The sequence below is a fragment of the Clytia hemisphaerica genome, unplaced genomic scaffold (genome assembly GCF_902728285.1).
Source record: "Clytia hemisphaerica strain Z4C2 unplaced genomic scaffold, Clytia hemisphaerica genome assembly, whole genome shotgun sequence".
Classification (NCBI taxonomy): Eukaryota; Metazoa; Cnidaria; class Hydrozoa; order Leptothecata; family Clytiidae; genus Clytia; species Clytia hemisphaerica.
The window spans coordinates 1,327,595-1,350,299 of NW_027103359.1; the positions used below are offsets into that span (position 1 = coordinate 1,327,595).

At 33.5% G+C, this 22,705-nt stretch overlaps 1 protein-coding gene across 1 annotated transcript; it reads right to left on the reverse strand.

Annotated features, from left to right (window-relative positions):
* Positions 1 to 1,649: 1,649 nt before the first annotated feature.
* LOC136822336 (kinesin-like protein KIF6) lies at positions 1,650 to 22,247 on the reverse strand. The gene is made up of 26 exons (XM_067078577.1): positions 22,148 to 22,247; positions 21,803 to 21,915; positions 21,027 to 21,101; positions 20,637 to 20,679; positions 20,264 to 20,368; positions 19,423 to 19,532; positions 19,132 to 19,214; positions 18,898 to 18,944; positions 15,942 to 16,060; positions 15,434 to 15,521; positions 14,834 to 14,913; positions 14,486 to 14,549; positions 11,217 to 11,303; positions 10,802 to 10,905; positions 10,217 to 10,322; positions 9,804 to 9,862; positions 9,327 to 9,481; positions 8,772 to 8,935; positions 7,991 to 8,069; positions 7,552 to 7,651; positions 6,950 to 7,005; positions 6,315 to 6,365; positions 5,640 to 5,721; positions 5,184 to 5,334; positions 4,259 to 4,799; positions 1,650 to 1,729 (listed from the first exon to the last, which is right to left on the reverse strand). Exons 1-26 carry the CDS (start codon positions 22,205 to 22,207, stop codon positions 1,719 to 1,721), a joined length of 2,733 nt encoding a protein of 910 aa, XP_066934678.1. The 5' UTR covers positions 22,208 to 22,247; the 3' UTR covers positions 1,650 to 1,718.
* Between the last annotated feature and the right edge of the window lie 458 nt (positions 22,248 to 22,705).

Here is a 22,705-nt window from a genome sequence, read left to right on the forward strand (position 1 = left end):
CAGCATTAATGCTAAGAGGTCAGAAATAACGCCGATAAAAAATACTTTAGGAACCCTGCTATTGTCAATACAGTAAAAAAATTGATCGGCACAATGGTGTAGTACCTTTGTGTAATGTAGAATTCGGCGAGGGAGAAAGAATACATACCAGCTGTTTGACGCCCCCATCTTTCCTTGATGTTATTGGTGGTTTCATCTAAAGAAAAAATAGCCAGTAGTAAGAATACAGGTTATTGTTGAGCAGGTGTTTTTATTAATTACCATTAATTGTTGTTTAAGCACAATTTATTTGGTCGAGGTCTCTAGTTTTGGAGACTAACAGGAACAACTAGTCTAGTTTCTATAGTAAAGAGAATACCGCCTTCTTTAACTCCTGCTGAATTTCAGGAAATCAAATTATTAAAACAATCAACAAGGGAGAATTTGATATTTCAATCTAATGGAATGAAAAAGTTAAACATTTACCACATTTTAGGACTTACCGGGAAACTTTCTTCCATTCGCTGAGATTTTAATTTTCGTGTTTTTTTTTTTTTACTTTATAATCTGAAATATAAGAAAGTCAATGTCACTGAACTTTACTACAATCACTGCAATAATATTTGGCAGTAAACACCGATTTTTCTTATTTCCCCTCCCCCCAAGCTACAATGGTCGAGTCTGCAGCCCTGTTGCCTTCTTCAACCATTGAAATTAAGGGGGGGGTTTAGGAGAGGGAAGTGAGTAAATCCAGTGTTTTTTTGAGGCTGGTGCCAATATATTATTGCACTGATTGTAGCTAGCGTCAATACCGAATGGAAATCAAATACATATTTCGAGAAAAAATGAAAACAATAGGTATTTGATGACTGTTATGGCGCTACCTTGGTTAAAATTGAATCATTGAACAGCTCAAAGATTTTTTTAAGACTCGATGAACAAAATAATTAATGTGAATAGTTATGATTTATAATTATTTGCAATAAATTATTAAATTATATGTAATATATCTGTAAGATTTTGAAATAAAAATCTAATTTAATGTATTTGTACAATGAAATCTCATAGGTTAAGGAAAGTATATAATGTCTTGTCATGCCACAACTTATCGTATTTACAATTTTCCAAAATAATCAATGAGAATCTTAATGTAATAAAAAATGTTTTCTGGGTTCAAATTGAGAAATACATCAAACTAATGGTGCAGGTTTAGGTTATCAAAATTTAACGAGGTTTACAATTATCCGAAATTAAAAAATACCTAACATCGTTTTGACATACATACTGGGTATCTTAAAAACGCCTTATTCTTCAATTTTTGTCACGTGATTCTCTATTCAACTAAAGTTAATTAAAGGTCCATGTGAATCTTGTACATTTCATCTCCCATTTTTTCTCGAATTTTTGGCAAAACTACCTCAAATGCTCAAATGAATGGACGTTAAATGGACCTTGTGACTTTATGAACGTTAGAACGGCGTTATTATGACGTTAAAAGTGCTCAGCTAGGGATTGTAATAGCAGGTTGGTTATCATTCAATAAAAATAATACTAATGCATTATGGCACCATTCAAGTGAGATTTCAGCCAACAAGGAAATATACTTGATGATTTGAATCGGAAATATTAATCGATTCTACGTCATCATCTTTTAATGTAATGACAAATATTTCTTCGTGTCATGTTTGCTGTCTCTTGGATCCATTTGTGCTCGATTGCTCAATTATGAATGCCCTCTATCACCTTTGACCTGCAGAAAAATCAAAATTTACGCAATGTTTATGGCATCGTGATTAAAATGACGTCACAGAGACGTGACGATGACTGCCACTCCATGAGTCAGTAATACAGAAATTGTTGTATTAGTTTTTCAACTTGTATACTCAACCATAGTTTTCTACAATCATGGACAAAACATTTGACACAAAGGGGATTTCCCTGCGAAAATTTAAACACCACAAATGATTTTTAAGCGCGTTAAACTGAAGTTGGAGAGTTTTAACATGAGACTTAAGACTTAGAAACTTAGGATCTCAGGATTTAAAAGCTCAAATTTGCTCCAATAAGGCTTGGAATATAGCCTAGAAGCCACCGAACCCCTCCAAAATCAAAATATTCGATAAAAGAAAGTGGAAGTGCTAAAATATCAAATCTCACCCGAACTTTAAATTCTGAAAAACGTTTAAATACACTAAAATCTCAATATGTTTCGACCATGATTGTAGGTGGTTCAAACCCCCTATATAATCAACCCCCATAAAGGCCAACCCCCAACCCATATATAGATTTTTCAGACCCCCTATAATAACCGAGGTCTTAGTCTATCAAAGCGAAATGTAACTTTTTTTCTTCAATGGTTGCTTGATATTCAAACGGTGACAGCGCAGGTTAATGAATTCAGATCAGACTTTTGACCGAGAATGACACTTAAAATGATAAATCTATTTGATAGAAAAATTTGAACCCCCCTAATGCACGATAAAATTGACACTTAAATTCGACTCTGAAGGGACTACCACACATCATTACACGCTTTTCTTATAAAATATCTTAATTTCCGCTAAGCCTGATTTTATTGATAATTTTGAGCCTCAAATGTTCTTATTAGCGGTCTTGAAATTGATTAACTCAAAATATACAAAGTTACCTTGGATGATAAATATCGGCCCTCAAGTCGAACAATTCTGCTCTAAAGTCTAATCACGATAAGTGTGCACTCTTTTTTCTTTTACCTATAACTTTTGAAGGAATTCTTCAATCTTTATAAATTTGGTATCATTGGAAAGATATTAGTGAGTGGAACAATTTGAAATAAAAAGATCTTTAAAAAAATTCTAAAAATGAAGATGAAAATAAAGAAGAAAAAAACGAAGATCTTGTTGAAAAGTGCTATAACTATCATTTTCACTGAAGTGAATCCTTAATCATCGAACGTCATCAATGTGAAAAGATTTCTCAAAAATAATCATTCAGTCGAAAGATATCAAACAAAGTTATAAGCTGATTGACGTCTAAAAACGCTGTTTTCTGCTGTTTTCTGCTGTTTTTTGGAGTCAATCACTTATTAACTTTGTATCGTAACTTTATATTGAATAAATATTTTAGTGAAATTTCTTCACAGTGATGACCTTCTAAGATCAAAGAATTTCTCCAGCGAAAATTAAAGTTATAGCACTTTTCTACAAGATCTTCATTTTTTTCTTCTTTATTTTCATCTTCGTTTTTAGAATTTTTTTTAAAACTTTTTTATTTCAAATTGTTCCACTCACTAATATCTCTCCAACGATACCAAATTTATAAAGATTGAAGATTTCCTTCAAAAGTTATAGGTAAAAGAAAAAAGAGTGCACACTTATCGTGAATAGACTTTAGTTTAAAGTTGAAAAGTAAAAGCATCACTGCGATTACGAAAATTTCTTATAATTCAGATAATTTTGACCAAATTTGGAAATTTGGTAATGTTCTTAAGATGTTCTAATTTTTCCTAAAATTTCAGTCTCAATGTTCTCATAATCTTAGACCAAATAAAAAACGTGTATTGTTTTGCAGGAGTCTTTTGTATGAAAGGGGGCAACCGTTTTATTGATTCGAATTAAAGGCAACTTTACAATTACTAATCATCGACAGTCGAGACAAAAGGTAATTCACGTCCAAAATGTCATAAATCATATGGAAAATTGTCGACTTTGATGGGTTGAATTAGTTTGTTTACGTTTATATGAAGTGGTTTTTGACAGTGTAAAGTACAACCAATTATTTCGATGAAAATAGACCTACTTGATTTTTATAATTTGATTAAACATTGGTTCATTTTAGATTTTCAATCAATCTGTAGCATGAGCCCCTTAGACTATAAAATACACTTTTTATAAGAGCCTGTAAGTTAAGAAGTTCGGCTGGTCTTATTTTTTTGGTACTTTTATGATGAGTGTGCTAATGATATCACAAGATAATAATAGCCCACGGTCTAAGAAATCTTTCAACTATAACCGCTGCTAATGGAGTGTAATCCCCAAACACTAAAGGAAAGACTGGACTCTTCACAGCAACTTCAGCTACAACCTGAAGCTTCCATTTCCATGTGTCTCAAAACGGTACTAATGAAATTGCACTGTGTTATGTTACTGATTATGGATTATCAAGTATGTTGGCTAATTTTTCACCTTCACAAAATCAGTCTTAGCTTTAAAGTTCCTCTCATCGAACTCTAAAGCTAAGGCTGATTTTGCGAAGGTAAAAAAATTGCCAATATACTGCCGACATACCATGTAATACTTACTTCTCTTTAATATTTCTTGACGTGCTTTCATGAAAGCCATTATATCGTCATCAGTGTCCGGATCACCTGTCAAACGTAAACCTGACGATTTCGGACGTTCTCCATTACCAGACACACTTGAATCACGTGATTGCATTTGATTGGTTGATGATGCTGCTGTTATTGAATGTTTTTGTTGTATACTTGAGAGTACAGAATTTCGAGAATTATTCTTCGAATTTTGCTGACTTGATAGTATTGAGTTTCGTGAATGTTCTTTAATATTACTGGATGGATTCGAGTCATATTTAGTGTCATATCCAGGTGCTAGTCTTTCTTTGCTTCCGTTGTAATTTGGGTTACAATTATCGTTATTTATGGATGAATGACTTTGTCTGTATTGTTCATTATTACTTAGTGAAGAACTGCCTGATTTTTCACTTTTCCTTAAAGAATGTCTCTCTCCTTTCCTCGTTTCGTCATTGGGCGCAAAGGGTGTTGATTCGAGTGGTGTCAAGGGCGGAGGTGTACGCCACGCTTTACGAACGCCAATATCGAGTGGCTGTTAAAATCAAGAAAGGATTTTTTGAAATGATCCTCTTAACGGAAAAGGCAATACCGATAGAAAAATAAATCACATATTTTTGAGATGTCCATTTTAGAACCTTGCTCCTTTAAAAGATGTTGTTTTATTTTCAATCCTTCTTAGATCTTGGAGAAACCATATGGCTTTTTTAACCGGCTGATAAGCTAAAAGTCCGTCCAGTTAAAGGCGGTTATTTTCGGACTAGCTGAAGATGACAAAAAATCAGCATTCTTACCACCCTCGGTTTGGCGGGTCAAAACTACGGGTTGTTCCACATCACTACATTCACTATCCCTATCCGCAAAAGCGGTGTTTTATAAACTCGCTAATGACGAATATTTATAAATAACAGAATTATACGTTTTGTATGATTTCGTCTTGAGATATCGTTTGCTCGTTCCACCACGTTTCAAAATCATTCTGCAGTTTCACTTTCGATTTCTCTAACAGATATTGCATGTGTTCGATTTCTGTCTTCAAAGCTTTCAATTGGTTGAACGATTGTTTGTACCTGAAAATCGTGAATATGAAAGTCTTCAACAAATTTGCATATTAGTCAGTGATGCACTGGCAGTGGCGCTTCTGGACAGATAACATTGCAAAAGACCTAATTTAGTCGGCCTTTGGTCAGACTTCAGAATTCAAATTTAATTTGACAGTAGCTATCCTACCAAAATCTAGGAGGAGCCAACATTAAATTTGAAGAATATTTTTGTTCTGGTTTTTCTCGATTTTTTTAAACGTTCTAAAAGAGCCGAAATGAAATTGAAAGATATAATGATACCAAATACAAAGAACATTTGATAATCAAAATACTTTTGTTTTTGTTGATCGAGGTTTTGTCTTATTTCATTTTCTTCTTCATCTTCTTCTGACATGTTCTTCTTACCACTCGCCGCTGAAACGGAAAAAAAAGTGAGATTAAATTATATACTAGTTTCACCTAGGACCAAAAAATTAAGTTGAAAACAAGCTCGGTGTCGAAATTACAAACAAACAGGTGAAAAATATTCTTTATCGACAAATTTTACAAAGTAAAAATACTCAGTCTTTGAATTAAGAAAATATAAAAATATCTTTTAAAAGCTTTTGTAACATTGCTTCTAATTGAACACATCTTCGAAACACCGAGTAACATAAAATGCTAATCTTACGACTCAAATCAAGCATAGCGTTCTAAATCTATTTAAGGGTTAATAGATGTTAACTATATGTAAAAGAGGGGGTTCACGGTTGGCGGAGTAGCGGAATCATGCTTTTTTTCGGGCGGAGTGGCGGAATTTGACGAAAATTTGGACGGTACTTCGAAAATTAAGTCCTATGTCGAAAACGGAAAATTGGTCTGTCTCAGCCCGTAAAAAAGGAATTTGGCACAAAAACGGCCGGAGTTTCGGAATTTGGGAAAAATATTCTAAATTTCCGGAATTTTAGACGGAAATCGGGAATTTCAAAGGAATGTTCGGAAGAAAATTGAAAAAACGATAATTTTACCTTGCAGTGATCTTCGCATTTTTAATTTTTCTAACTTCGTTTTCAACACATCTGTAGATCAAAAGAAAAACGGTCTTAAAACACTTGGAGATTAGAACTTTATGGGTACTAAAAAAAAGACTCCTTTACAATTTTTAAGAAATTGACACGATCTTCATTAATACAATAATGACCGGTTAGTGAGGGCTGTACTGAGAAATATTGCCCGAGGTCAAGTAACGACCGAGCTTGCGAGGTTGTTGCGTTGACCGAGGGCAATATTTTCAGTACAGCCCGAAAAAAACCGGTCATTATTGTATTTGTTAACCGTTTCCTTCAACTTTGATTGATTTTTAGCGCTTTATCCAGGAAAAATAGCGAAATAAAGCAGAAAAAACAAGCGAAAAGAGATAAAAAACTCTGGACAATGTAGGCCCGTCGTCATGCGAAAAGAACCAATTGCATTGCGCAAAAAGCCATGTAGCCCGCTTCGAAAAAGTAACCGGTTAACAACAACCAATAACAGTCGAAGTAAAAACAGCATATCGACGGAACTTAACAATTAGTTATCGAAATTAATAGTCTTTAAAATATAATTATCTAAACTATTTGCAATAAGATCTTTGCAGTTACACACACAAATGCTAACAACTTACTAATCTGTGACCTGGCAGCGTTCACTTGCTCTCCAAGCCGCTTTGCATCGGTGTATCTAAATAGTGAATGAAAAAGTAAGAAAAATGACCAAAAAATATTTTTAGAAAGAAAAATATGATGACTGACCATCATAAGGTGATGAAACAATGCTTCATTTCATAGACTATTACATTAAAGGAAGATATTTTGGCGGGAATTTAATTTGGCGGATGGCCGAAAAAAATTTTTCGGAGGGAATTTAATTTGGCAGATGGCCGAGAAAATTAAATTTGGCGGGAATTTAATTTGGCGGTTGCAGGATATTTAGGGTCAAAAATGATAGCAAATTCGTTGAAAACCCAATTTTGGAGATTGAAATAGGACGAAATTTGGCGGTACTTATATAATTTAAATTTGGCGAGAATTAAATTTTCTTCCGCCAAAATTTCTTCCTTTAATCAAACGAATCCTTCAACCTCTCGCCAAAGCAGCAATCACGCAATTTCTAATCATTTTCGTAAATCCAGCACATAGTAATAAATTCTTCGTACATGCTTACTCACAATAATAAATAACATTCAAAAAATCAAAAGCAATAAATAACAGTAATCAATAATCATACCTTGATTTTAATCCCTTTTTGTTTTCTTCGATTAGCCCATTTTCTGCATAATCTCTTTTGAAAAGTTCGAAAGCCTCTTGCCTACCAAGCGACATCTGATCTGTGGAGACGAAGACAAATTTCTAGTTTAATTCTAGCTCGCTGCTCAGAACTTCAGCTTCATATATATTATATCAAACCGAAAATTCGTTTCCAATTACAGCTCGTTGAAAAAATATTCGCGAGTTCATTGAAAGTAAGTACCGGGTGGCCCACGAAAAACTTCGGTCAATTTTTGACGTCGTACTTTGTTTAAAATGATATATAAGCAAAATAGTGTTGTAGTTACGTTAAATAGTTAGTATAAAGTACTCTAGATATTGGATGTTTTCTTCGAGGGCTTGCGTAGAAGAGAGGGCTTTTGATAGTTTATAAGGGTGAAAAAGAGTAGTTTTTATACCTTTTTGCTTCTTGACATTTTCACGAAGTATATGATTCGCATTTCTTTGGTGCTGACGACCTATCATTCTTGATGATTCCTAAAAATACAAATACAATACTCACTATAATTAACACAATGGTTCAAAACATAGCCCATAATATAAGAAGGAGATGTTCAAAGTCAAAAGAAAGAAGAAAACATCCATCAGAAACCAGTTTTAGTCAAAAAGCCAAAGTTAGGTTTCTATTGACCCCTAAGAAATGAGACGTGACTCCTAGTTCACAAAAATTACAGTTCACAAAAATAAATTCATGAATACTTTTAAAGATAGAGTAAAGAGATTTTAACATCTAGCCCGCACCGTAAACAAATTTCAAACACTACCTTATCGGCCAAAACTTAGTCGGCCTTAATTTTAGTCGGCCTTGATTATTAGTAGGCCCTAATTTTAGTCACCTCGTCAAAGTTTAGTCACTAAGGGCCGACTAATAATTAAGACCGACTAAAAATTTGGGCCATTTCCAAATTGACAAGCAGATGGAAAATAGGAGAAAGCTTAAAATACTGGAGAATAAGGGAAGCTTAATTATGAACTTTTAATTTGGCCCAAATTTTTAGTCAGCCCAAATTTTAGTCGGTAATAATTTTAGTCACCAAGCCAAAATTTAGTCACTTAGGGCCGACTAAGTTTTGGCCGATAATGTATGCGACTACTGAGATACTAGGTGATCTGTAGGCCCATGAGCAGAGAAAGGGGGGCTATATATAATATAAAACCTATTTTCAACAAATCACCGACCTCTTCGGGAGCACTAGATTTTCCGCTTGATGACCTGCTATTGATATTAGATGAGTCAAATTTACGCTCGGAAGACTGTTTCAAAGTTTGATTGACAAAAGAGGACGAAGAAGAAGTCTTTCCATTTCTTTGTTTCTCCTTCTTTAACATGTTCACAAGGATATCTAAAAGAAGAAGATAAGAAATTAAGGAAACTTTCCAGATATCTAAAAGAAGAAAACCTTGGTAAAACTTTCCAGAACTTTCATACAGCTGTTTAACGGAAGAGGAGGACACCACTCCTTTCCTTGGATTATTCCACTTAGACGACAATATATATTAAGCAGAAAAGCATCAAGTACCATTTTATGAATATTTAGTATGAATCTTTGATGACCTGGCAGCCGAATGATCCAACTTTAAACTACAGTCAAATATAAAAATACTAAACTTTACTATTTGAATGTAAAATTTCCAAAGTCCAACTGATGATTGCATTAAAGATGCATGAAATCAGCGGTATTGGTAAAGAAAAATTATGTTTCTTTTAACGAAGTTAAGTATTGGTTTACTTACTTATTTCATTATCACGTTGCAGTATGAGATCTTTAAGTTTTTGTAACTCTTGTGTATCACCTAAGTAGGTGTTGTCCGTTGGATGATGTTGTGCAGGTGTCGTTATTACGTGTTGGGAAGGCGATCCTTGTTGTTGTGAACAATGTGAAGACTGCCTGAAAATAAAGAAAAGAACATAGCTCTTTGTCAATTCTGAAATAGTCTTTCTTCAACCTAGAATTCACTCAAAGGATAAACAAAGCCGTTCAAGTTACGGGATAGGTTTTTATAAAGATTTATTACGATATTTTCAAGGTTTCAATGAATTTGTTTGTTTGTGTTGAGGTGACATTCAATTTATAGAGATTCGAGTCTAGGAGACTCTATACGAATTTAGTTGTTGTAAAACCAGGGCCCATTGAATAGCAGCAAATGAATTGTTATGAAAGGTTATTTGATCGTTGATGATCGTTCGATATACTTTTGCACAAAACATACCCTGAAGAACGGCCTTCAGTTTGTGGCTGTTCATTTGTGTTATTGTTGATTGCATATCCCTAAAACATTAAAATCATATAACTTGTCAAAAGGTCTGTGAGCTACTAGAAACAGCTTGGTAAGTTGCATTTTTTATGCAACAGGAAGACTTTGAAAGTCCACGATTTCAATTGTATCATTTGGATCTTGTTTTCAAGCAAAGGTCCACTTGAAAACTTGATGATGATAACACTTAGTTGGATGCGTGATGTCTAAACTTTCATGGGTGCTTCTTATAGGGTTTTAAGTCTATAGATTAAATTGCAAAGGGACTGTGAGGACCAGTTTGGAATAAGAAAAGTCCTATAAAATGAAGACCTTAGTAGTTTTGAAATGAAATAAGTTTGAAACAGCCAATCAAAATGGATATATACCTTGAGAAGATAGAAAGCATGGTTGATTTTGCGCATGTCTGAACCGACATTCAGAACAGCTTCTTTGTCTGTATTTTTCACGTATGCTTCAACTAAAACTCGCAACCTGAAAGTAAACAATCGAGGCTGTGATCTTCCTAAAATGGAACTAATTTTCTCAGAATTCTCAGATTTTCGCCGTCCAATTCTAGGTTTAGATTGGGGTTTTACAGATATTTAATGAAAATTTCATTGATCGTGGAACTAGCTTTCGAAAAACTATGAAAATTAGGCACCGCGAAAATTTTCAAAATTTTGTTGGAAATTGATTTTCACATGTATAAGACCATGTTCACGCGCTACGGTTCCGTTCTTTTCCGAAACGAAATGAAGCCATTATATTGGTTACATCCAAGTGTTACGTCACTTCTAACCAATATAATGGCTTCATTTCGTTTTGGAGCGAAACGGAACCGTTACGTGCGAATATGGTCTAAAAGTTCTTTATTTTTCACTTAAACGAATCAAACTTTGAGAGCTTCTTCAATCCTCGATACTCTAATTTTAAAAAATACAATAATATTAATTTTGTTTGGACATCAAAACCTTTCTTTCTCGTCTTGTGTTAGGTCGGTCTCATATTGTTCGCCTGTAGCCAATGATAATTCATCTTTCAATTGTTGTACTTCTCGCTTTAATTTTGCTATCATCTAAAGAAATTAAAGATTTAAGCCAATCACAGACAGCCAACTTGCTAATTGACCGACACTGATGTTACCAGTTTCAACTTACAATAGTGGATCGCACCCCTCCAAGTCATACCTGGAAAAATTCAAAATTCAATATCATCTGCTAAGGTTTACCCCCACCTGGATATTGACGTCCCACCTTCTCGGAAAGTCCCAATTGTATTTTAGAAATTAAATCCTCAAATTCTCTGAACAGACAGACATTTCAAGGACAACGAACCCGTTCGAAAAAACGACTAGGCACTAAAAACGTCATATAAAACTTTTCTGACCAGCTGAGGGTCCAGTTCTTCATTCAAGATGGCGTCATTCTTGATCATGGCGACTCGTTGCGCAAAACGGCATGTTGATATCGACTCCTAAAAAACGAGAAACGATTGCAGGGTTCACTTTATTTAGGCCCGGTGAACGGCGAATTTCACCGTCCAAGGCACAAAAGAAATTTGCTGGCCTGAAAATTCCGTTCGCCGCCTCAAGTACATATTCTTGCTAATAATATACTGGGCTTAATAAGAATTCGCCGGCAAAAATTCATTTGATGGTCGGAAATATCATTTGATGGTCGGAAATATCCAAAACTCTGAAAATTTGAAAATTTAATGGTCGGAAATATCATTTGATGGTCGGGAATATCTTTTGATGGTCGGAAATATCATTTGATGGTCGGAAAATTTAATGGTCGGAAATATCCCGCGCTTTTAAAAATGCTTCATCAGCAAAAAAATGTAAACAAAGATGGTAGCAAAGGTGGTGTGGTGTGGACAACTTGTTATGTGTGCCTAGATTCTAGAATTAGCCGGAAATAATTTTTCATTTGCAAAGTCTATCAAAAACAAAGCAAAACCCTTGGATTGTTATTGATAGTTATTTCTCCTTTACTGACTCAACCTCGTATATGTTTTAAGCAAATCTCAACGAAACGAAACGAAAAGAAAGTTTTAAAGGTTTATTCATCTTGACAAAATGTTAGGTCGCAAGTGAAGTGGCAATAAGTCTTTGACCTATCCTACAAAGAATATCGAGTTTATGTATCGGAGGATATCGAGGGCGACGGTAAGTGAAATGATACAAAACAAAGTCGATAGTTGATGTACGGCTCTAAATGTGGATTTTGAACATACGAGTTGCGAGTTGGTCCTACGAGTTGCGAGAAAAAATAAAAATGCGAGTTGCAAATTAAAATCGCGAGTTGCAAATTAAAATCGCGAGTTGAAAAATTAAAAATGCGAGTTGCAAATTAAAATCGCGAGTTGCAAATTAAAATCGCGAGTTGAAAAATCAAAAGTGCGATTTGAAAATTAAAATCGAGAGTTGAAATGAAATTTTGTTTTCGTACTTTCTTAGTTACATGAATTTCACATTTTTGCAGTTTGATAATTGTCTTTATTTTGCAGAAATACGGTATATTTTGAGGGTAAAGAATTATTTTTTAGACCATCAAGCGTCTGATCTGAATGGATGTTTTTTTGTCATTTCATTTCTATTTTATACCGAAAGATTCGAAAATGTTGCAATCATAACATAACAAATATTTGAGTTATTGTGATTTTATTATTAAAAAAACTTTAAGAATGAAGTAAAATTATAAAATTTTATAAATTTAGATTTGATTGAAAGAAGTATCTATCTATGTAGGGGAATGAAATGCTTTGTTTGCTTCAGTTTTCACACACAGTAGACTTTTCCTGCCTTCGAAATTCAGTTTTCGAAGGGAGCCTTTATTTATAAAAACTTTATTTTCATCAATGGTGATTCATTTTTCGACAGCAAAACCTCCCAAGGATAACTAGTAAGTTTTTATTTAATTTGGAGATGAAAAATGCCCGAAAGAAAATGAGTAGAAAACATATCCCGTCGGCGGTGATTCGTAAAAAATGGATTTCTTTTTCGAATTTTCTTTCTTCCATCGACACTATCAAATTCTTTGCAAGCTTTTTTGTGCGTAACGTCAATTTTCACAAGCAAGATTATTTTATATAAGTGAAAGTGACGGTTATAGATATTTATAGCTTAATAAAATACCCTACATATATTCATGCATTGAATTGGTGATCTAATTCTATTGATTTTTTTCAGTTTTGAAATAACAAATCAAGCGAAAAATAACTCGAGAATGTTAATCGAAAATTTAAAGGAACGCTAAATAACTCGATAATCTACAGGAAGGAAAATAACTCAAAAATTTAAAGGACCGAAAAAAAATCGAGAAATAACTCGAAAATTTAAAGGAAGGAAAAATACTTGAGTTAAAAAAAAGGAAATAACTTGAAATTTTAAAGTCACGGAAAAAAACCGAGTTACGAAATTTAGAATGCTGTCATAAAAGGTACAAAATGACGTCATAACTTTGTTTTTTCGTAACTCGGTTTTTTAACTCGAGAAAAATAGCTCGGGTTTTCTGAGCCTCTATTTTAAATGCTCCTAAAAGTAGATCTTCCCATTAAACAGTTTAAAGGGTAGAAATTCTAGGTAGGTAGTAATTCTCTATTTTCTCTTGCTAGTAAATTTACTATGGATTGCTCCACATCTGGGTCTATTCGAAAAACCATAAGCGATTATTCAATCAAAAGTGTCCGGATAACATGGTGTTAAATTTATTGTGTAAGTGTAGTCGGTCGGTGTGTAAAACAGTGCGAGAGGAGAGGCGCCTTGAAAGGGCAGCCTCATTTTGTTCGAAATGAACTTGCGTCGCAAAGGCCCAGTGGATCGGTGAGACGGGATTGAGGTCAGCAGATCTCAGTGTGCAGTTCCACTGTTGCGATAAAAGTGTCGGGATTTTCAAAGTAGCGCAAGGACATGACAGAACGAATGAGAGCTATCGAGCCAATGCTCACAAAAGAACGAGTACAATTTATTATTTCCAATCTAGGATTTTCTTGTTGTTTTCCCGAGCGAAAACAGCAATTCTATCGTAAATATTTATTATACCACCTAATAAGGAAATTTTAAGATTCGAATTACACGAGTTTCACAGTATAAATACTTTTTATATATCAGCTTTTAATCTTTCGATACAAAACTTTTCTCCAATTTTGAACCTAGACATGTCGCCCTAACGACAAAATGCTCCACACTCGCAATTTTAATTTGCAACTCGCACTTTTGATTTTTCAACTCGCGATTTTAATTTGCAACTCACGATTTTAATTTGCAACTCGCACTTTTGATTTTTCAACTCGCGATTTTAATTTGCAACTCGCGATTTTGATCTGCAACTCGCGATTTTGATGTCTTAACGTGAAATTTTCAACTCGCAACTCGCACTTTTATTTACTTAAAATAGCAACTCGTAACTCGTAACTCGCAACTCGCACATTTGATAGCAACTCGCAACTCGCAGGACCAACTCGCAACTCGCATATTATCAATTCACGCTCTAAATCACCTTTGCTCACCTAAACAGACGACGGTATTTTGGTGATTTTACCGTCGTCGAGCAAAGTTCAACTTTGCTTTATACCGTCCCCCTCGATTTATCTCGAATACATAAACTCGCTAATATCGAGGATCTTACGGGAACCCATAATTAAAGTTTCCTTACATCAATGTTTTTCTTTTCAACGGAACAAGTTGCTATCATACTTGTCATACAGTTCCCACCTAAACTGAAAATAGACAGAAAAACAAAATTATTTAAGAGTTCCACATTAAATACAGTCCATTATCTTATAAAAACATCTGACATTTCCAAAAAAAAGGAACGATTCCAAAAAATTCATTTTAGCTTCTAATGGACTAAGATGTACATGGACTTTTTTATAGAAACCTTGAAAAGGATAATATATCTTCGAAAGAGTATGCGTTTTTAAACCCATTTTCATCGATCTTTTTTTTCAATTCCCTGTTGATATTAAATTCGGCTTTTGGATGTTAATAAATTAATAATTACCTATCCCTGAGAACAGAAGTCATCATAGAATTACGGTACGGGATGTGGCTTCTTGTCTTTTCTGATAAAGCTATGATCACCTGAAAATATTTGAATGTTTAAAGAATTTTCAATATCAAAATATAAATCGAGTATAAAAGTGGTACATTACAAAACTTTATATTGAGTCTCAAAATAACTAAATCAACTTATATATTATTATTCGGGACAATTAGACTAGTATTTGTTACAACTTTTATTACCACACTAAAGCAAAAATGAAAAATAGTACAGAGTGTCTCGGAATAAGTAGTGTGTTTCCTAAACAGTACCCTTTTGAATTACTTATGAGACACTTAATGTGTTGTTTGAAAAAAACATTCACAGATGAAATCTTTGTGACATTTTTTCAAGTTTATTGTTATTTTGCGTTCTATGTTTCATCGGTGCCTTGGTGATTTGCAATAGGAGTTCTACACTCGAAACGAAGAAAGATATGATGTAGCCTAAATTTATTTTTCAATTTGTAGAAAAAACTGTCATAAAGACGAAATATTTCTCTACTTATAGAAGTGGTCTGAAACAGTACATTTTTTCAGGACACCCTGTATAGATTCATACTTGTTCAAGAAAATGCAGTGACAAATTGATGTACTTCGCTTCTTTCAGTAGCGTTCCTGCAACACCAGTTTTTCCAACTCGCTCTGATCTGAAAAAATTAGACAAACAATTAAAATGACTCTCATAAAGATGTTACAGAGTGTTTTTCTTCAGATGGTGGATGACATTCTAACTACGTTAGACCTATAAAATAAATTCATACTGAATTGAAGAATAAAATGCCCTTCTTAGAGGATCAACCATCTTACGAAAGTCTTTAAAGACCAAAAATGATTATAATTCATGTCAACACTTATTCAGTTCTTTACCCAGTGGTCAAAGCATGGGTTTTTGTCTGAGACGGAAAATGGATTTTCCACAACAAATTAGCATATTATTCTGAAAATTGGAAAATTGGAAATTGAAATTTTGGTAAATTATACAGAATTTTGAGACAGAAAAGCCTCTTTATATACTTCGCTGAGAGGTAAATCCGTCTGAGACGAAGGATCTATTTATCATTGTTTACCCTGCAAGATCAACCAGATGAAGTTTAGCTCTTCGAATAGTTGCAGAATCATTTTCACGAGCCGAGATATGAATTGTGAATATACAATGTGAACGCGTGGAAGCTTGATTCATTGGCGTCTAGAAAGTAAACAAAAACATTATGAAGGGTAAATTTAAACAAAGTTACAGGAGGAAATCTATAATTAGTGTTTCTTCTAAATAACTGAAAGATTTCAAAATACAAAACCTTATATTAGAGCTAAAATTAATTTCGAAAATAGATAGTTAGAGGGCTCATATACCACAAAAAAGAGCAGAATGCAGAGGAATTTTATGATTGAAATTGTTCCTTAAGTCTAAACAAGAAGCCCAGAGGGCATGAAGGCCCAGCGAATAAAAGTATGAACTGAACAAGACTTGTGTAGCAGAGGGGATTTGAACCTGGAGTCGCTTATACAAGCCATAGACGCCTTAGACCATTCGGCTATCTCTTATTAAATATTTCCCGTTTTCCAAAAGGGAAATATTTATTAAAACGGGCTTTCTCCATCATAATTTCCCGTGTCAAAACGCCTTCCGTACGCCCTGACTGACGCCCGTTTTTAATTTCACAGCGAAAAATGCACCCAGTGAAGTATAAATAATGTATCATGATTCGAGTCGACTGATAAACTATATATATAATATATGTTACAAGTTCCTTACGGATTCTCAAGCCCGGTTATAATAAAACTATTACATGTTAGTAGCAGACCCGACTGGCAATTGTTATGTAGCAGGTTGAAACATGAGTTTTTGCTAGAAAGATGCAGTTTGTTTTCACCAAGTTAAATCTTTAAAATAAATCAAACTGTGTGGGTTTCTTTACTTCCAAACAACCTACCAATAGTTTTGGAACACTCCATAATAAAGGAAGATGGCTGTTCTTGTGGATTGACTTTCTGGTTACCCCATATAAACACAATGTGACATGAAAGTCGAGACATGATTTGTTGGTTATTGTTTGATTTCTTGACTTGTATATCTCATGGCAAATGGGATAGCAAATTACTTTTCATGTATTGATTGGCTCTACATATGATACCTCTAACTTTGAACACCTCCAGAATGTTGAAAAAAGCATTTTATGAGATAAGGTTTCGATTGTAATTTTCATGGAAATTTTTAAGCGACAGATTTGACTTGGCGTCAGTTTTGTTTGGTTGATAAATCTTTAGCTTCACCATGACCGTGGGATGATTTTCAATAAACTTTTGTTGTTATACACAGTCACTCTTACACATGATGACTCCAGCCATGATTACCAGAATGTTGGAAATAAAACTTTTTACGAGAAATTGTTGATAGAAATTATATTGACTTATTTTTACAATTTTGGTGGTGTGGGTTTTGTTGGTTGATAATGTTTACACCGTGGGATCCTGTTACGGTATATTGATTGTTGTTTGTTGGAATACACCGTTTAACAGTCTCGCCATCTCCACCGTAGAGGGCGGTAGGTAAAAATAAATGCTCACTTTAGTGTTCATACGCGTGCGCAACCGACACCTGTTAAACGGTGTATTGATTACCAAAAAAATGAGAACCTTTTTTTGATAAATACTTTATTTTTTTCATGAACCGTGTGGATGGTTGACATCTTTCTCTAGTCTAGTCTTGTAAACCAATGCGGTGTCTGTTTTCAAATCTTGAATTCTCTATACCTACCTACTGAATTTTTGAAATATGCATGATACAGTAATTATGCATGGCTGTATCATTGTTATGCTGGAGTACATAATTATTCAATATGGCTGCCTCTTTAAAAAAAGGTCTACTGTTTACAACCTATTTAAATGCTTTAAAACTTTGAGCCACATTTTTTTCTTTGTTGCTATTAAAGATAGATTTTTACTTTGTCGTAATGTAAATTTATTGTAAAGTTTTAGTTTTTGAGTTTAGTTCATCTGCAGTTAGTATTTTTTCAGTAATCCTTAAATCTTGTGAATAAAGTAACATTTAACCAGACTTATTGCCCTCATTATATTCAAATTTGTATTTTTTTTAGGACTGATAAGTACATATTTTTAAACACCAAATCAAAGCAAACAACATGCCAGTTCTTTCTGGACAAATATACATGTATACTTTATTATGTATGCTTTTTTATATATGTCAATAATGACCTTCATTTTTAAGGAAATATTTAGTCGCAATTTTGCGATTCTTGTTTACAACAATAAGAAATAATTCATAATATTTAAATCTTATATACAGAGATGATTTTTTCCTAACACGTGAACAACTGAACTGTTCACATGATAGAGAAATGTAAAAACAACTTTTTTTAAAAGAACATCTTCCTAAAGAGAAGAAGGTTTGTTACGGTTTGTTACATTGTTTTTCTTAAAACACACTACATCTGTTATGTTCTTATAGTTATAGTTTTAATAGTTAATTGTATTTTCTCCTTTTATGTTTTTAACCAATAAAGACGATTTCAATTGTTTTTTATTCTGTCAATCATGTTCTAACAGCCAATCAAATCCTTCACAATCTGAATTAGCCTGTGCTTGAAAACGCCATATATGAAAACGCGTATCGCCTAGTAAATTGTTACACACTGACACCGGGCAGAATGCTAATGAAAGGCCCAGTACGCTAAAGCTAGCTGGGCCAAAAAGGCCAAAATTTAAGAGGTGTGGCCTGGCGTGCACACCTGTTGCCAAAGAAAGTGACGTCATTAGTTACCATAGCAACCAACAAATAAAATTAAATTTAAACAGTACCAGCCGAAAGAGCATGAAAAACTGATCAGGGAAAATGACGTCATTATGCCTCATTTCTGTCATATCTGGAGATGTATTTATCATCAGAAGAAACAGTGACCTTTTCTTAAAATTAGTTTCTTATGCTCTTTCGACTAGTATAAAAATTTGAATATTGGTCTAATTCTTCAAAAAAGTCTTTTATAAAAAAATAAAATAAAAACTCACTTCAGCAATCATTCTGTTTGTATCACCAAGAAATAGTAAGTTTAAAGCTAAAATAAAAATCAACGGTACGTAGTTAATAATAAATTCAAACATCTTAAGGACTTCGTCTTTGAGCATTAATTAATCCAATCAGGTTTCAAATACCAATGTGTCGAAATATGTCCGAATCTGTCTTTTTGAAAAGCGTATAGTAACACGTAGTTGAAAAAAAGAAATATACAGATATAGCAATACCTTCTTCTTCGTTCAATGCTTGTTGCATTGACAAATTCTTTAAGTGGATATTGCCATCATTGTCCTCCAGAAAGGAGACTTTCCTATACAGAAGAGGTGAAAGAGGTAACGTTTTGTCAGAAAAACGATTGTTTTTATTCATTTCTTGCCAAAATTGAATGAATTAAAATTTGCTTTTGAAGGATGTAGATGTGTCTGTTGAAAGTGAAATTAATCAAAATTTCTAATCCCCAAAACATCAGAGTAAAATAGCAGGTATATGAAAGTTAAGTGTGAATACATAGTCCTTACGGTAAATCTTCTAGTTTTGAAGCCTCGTGATTTGGGTCGAGTAAATCAAAACCACTTTCGTTGTAAATCTCAAGATATGAGACATGTATGGAGTAAACATTGTTGTTGTTCTAAAATAGAAAGAAAAGAGCAATCCTTTAAACCCAATAACAATATAGTTATTAATTTACTTTAATGGGATTAATTGTCGCGTGGATTTAATTTCGCGGTCAGGCTCATCACTATTGGGTGACAATAATTTCACGATTTTGTGCCTTGGTAAAAAGAGAGAGATTTCATAATTATTAAACAGGAAAGTCGATCTGCTTTTTTCCTTCAGAAAATTTTATCAGTTCATTAGTTTTATCCAGTTTATCTATACTTGGCTGAAATACGATCTGTTCTGAGTATAGAATCTCTGTTCTAAAAATCGCTGGCGAAAAAGAGCAGATATTTGTGAGTTATTCGGAGAAATTTGTTATTAAAAGAAGGATGGGAGGGGAAACAGAAACACACTATCTACAGTACGTCAAAAATTTACTCTCCTTCGTTTATTTTCTCCATAGTAGAGTCAAAACAATAAAAATTAAAATTTGAATAACTCAGCCAAAAAAAAAAAAAATTTTTATTCCTTTTTTTTGCAATCACTTTTTTTTCATCGTAGGTATCTTCTCTAAAAAAAGGTAAAAATGATATAGAAATGATAGAAAAAGTGAGGGGTTATGGTAGTAACTCACAATCCTAAGGTACAAAATTGCAGTTCACCTTTCGATAGTAGGCTAAAAATTGTGAGGGTATAGAAAAAAATGAGGGGTTGGAAGTTGCTGTCAAAGTAATCTCTGGAGCACTCGTTTGAACAAACCTTTGTTATATGTTCAAATATGTAAGACAAAGTTCTTGGTATGATTCCACGATCAACATAACGTTCAGCTCCACCAGTAATTGTGAATGTTTTCCCTGACCCTGTCTAAAGAAAGAATATCAATTAAATAGAATCTCCCACTATTTTCAATATGTAAATTTGCTTAATAACGAGATCTTATTTTTATATAAATTCCCTATTCAACGAATCGCATAAAAATAATTAGGAATAGGATCGAGAGCGAAAGCGCCCCTTCTTCTGAAAGGTCTTTATGATTCGAATAAGATTGATTGCTGATATATTGATTGAGTAAATTTCCATTTTTATTAACATTATCATATATCATCAGTTAGACAAGGCTAAAGAGTTTTACCTGACCATAAGCAAATATTGTGCCATTGAACCCTGAGAGCACACTAAAAATAAACACAACATTTTCACAATGACATCAGTTCATATAAAATCTATTGTTTCACTTTTGTGTCCTCTTATAGTTTAGTTAGTAAAGCATAATGGTATCAGGACTTGAAGGTTCACCATCAAATTGTTTTTTTTTTTTAATTACTTTTTTTTTTGATTCGCAAAAGACACACTTGCTCTTTATAGTCCTTGTCTCTATCAATTGACCTGTCAGAGCTTTTTAAAGTGAATATCCAATCCCCCTGAAATGGAATGGGTTAACCCCAGAGCAGGTTTGTTCACTTTTCAAGGGATCCATTGCGCGTCAATTGGAACAAGTGTTGTCTGAACAGTAGTTTTTCACCTGTTTATGACTGGCTTTGCAACAGCATTGAAAACTTCATCTTGCTTTGTGGTTTGATTGAAAATCTTATCAAATCTGAAACATATTAGGAAATAAAGATGTAAATTGAAATGAGGGCATCTTAGGCCAAAGGAAGGACATGGGAGGAGAGGTTTGGATGGATATTCAATATGTTACAAGAATAACATTTTTTGAGGAAAAAAGGTAATGATCATGTTAGCACTTCTAACAACTTGATCTAATTAAAGCAAAGCTAGCAGAAAGGGTGGTAAAATCACTGTCAGCAAATAAAAGTGTTTCAACTTTCTTCAGTAAAAATGGATCGCATGTCTAAAATTACACATAAATTGCACAAAGCATATTTCTTCAATATTTGTTATCCTGCCTCTCTTTAGGAGGGAAATGACAAAGCAAAAGAAAAATTTTGGTCTATGGTTTGGTGGGTTGTTAAAGCCAGGTTTGGTGGGTTGTTAAAGCCAGGTCTGAATTGCTTTGAAAATAATGCTGACCAAAAGCATGGCAAATTTAAAATGAATCATGAAAAATTAGCACATGTTACCTCAGTTGATTGTTCTAATTGACAATAAAAACTTTTTTTTCAAAGGTTATATACAATAATAAAAACAGAACATAAATTTAAAAGTTTGACGTTAAAAATGTTGAGTTAGAATTGAAACGAATGGTCTGTTTGATCAAGTAAATTTTCTTCCACTGCTGTTGCAGATCAACACTTAGCTTTTTACAACTACAGATAGGCTTTAATAAACAGTACTTACAGAAATTTGTAATTTTCTTTTTTATTATTGATTAACCCATCAGCAATATCCTTGGGAATAGTGAAGGAAAGCAATGAACGGTTTGAATCTTCATCTTCATCAAGGTCATAGAGCTAAGAGAAAAAAATGGGGAAAGAATAATAGTATTTGAAGGCTATTTGAGCACAAGAAAAGTCGGTGTGTTGATTCTTACAACAAAAGAATGGAGCATTTTCTTTTAATTTAGAAACTTTAATCCAAAAAAAGTATTGGTTTTCAGTGCTGAGAAGACTCTGTTTAATGTAAAGAATAATGTTTAAAAAAATGAGTTTAGGAATTGGCACCAAAAGTAGAAAACCAACTTACCCCTGTCTGACTTTTGGTTGGTTTGACACGACAGAATATCTGAATAGTCTGTTTTACCATGCTTTATAATTTTTACAATTTCCTTTTTGCTTAAAAAACAAAAAAAAGGAAATAAGGCAATCAAAGCACATAAGTATATTATTGAATATTGAATCTAATTGCTACCAGAGAAGAGATGAAATAATTATCTTAAGGGAAGAAATTTTCGCGGAATTTAATTTTGCGAATTAGAGTTTCAAAATGGCAAATTTCGCGGAATTTAATTTCGCGAATGAGCCGATCTCAAAAGTTTCACAGAATTTAATTGCGCGATTGAGAAATTTCAAAAGAATTTTTTTTACAGAGAAAAAGTTTTTTCATAATTTTCATCGACATTCAAGACAATTTCAGTCACATTAACAAACTTTAACAACAAAATAATAACATCAAAGATGAATGTTTCCATGATAAGTCATGATTAAACTTCATCGCCGTCTTCTTCCTCGAATTTTGCGAATTACGCCCAAAATCGCGAAATTAAATTCCGCGAAAATTTCTTCTCGCAAAAATTTCTTCCCT

What these genes read in the sequence shown, in the direction of transcription:
- LOC136822336 (XM_067078577.1), bottom strand. Translation starts at nt 22,207, where the DNA reads ATGGTAAAACAGACTATTCAGATATTCTGTCGTGTCAAACCAACCAAA. An exon ending in TATTTGAACATATAACAAAG is followed by an intron (nt 19,533 to 20,263) that starts GTTTGTTCAAAC and finishes TTTCTATTTTAG; the next exon opens with AACAACAACAATGTTTACTC. An exon ending in AAATGTCAAGAAGCAAAAAG is followed by an intron (nt 7,652 to 7,990) that starts GTATAAAAACTA and finishes TCGTCTCCACAG; the next exon opens with ATCAGATGTCGCTTGGTAGG.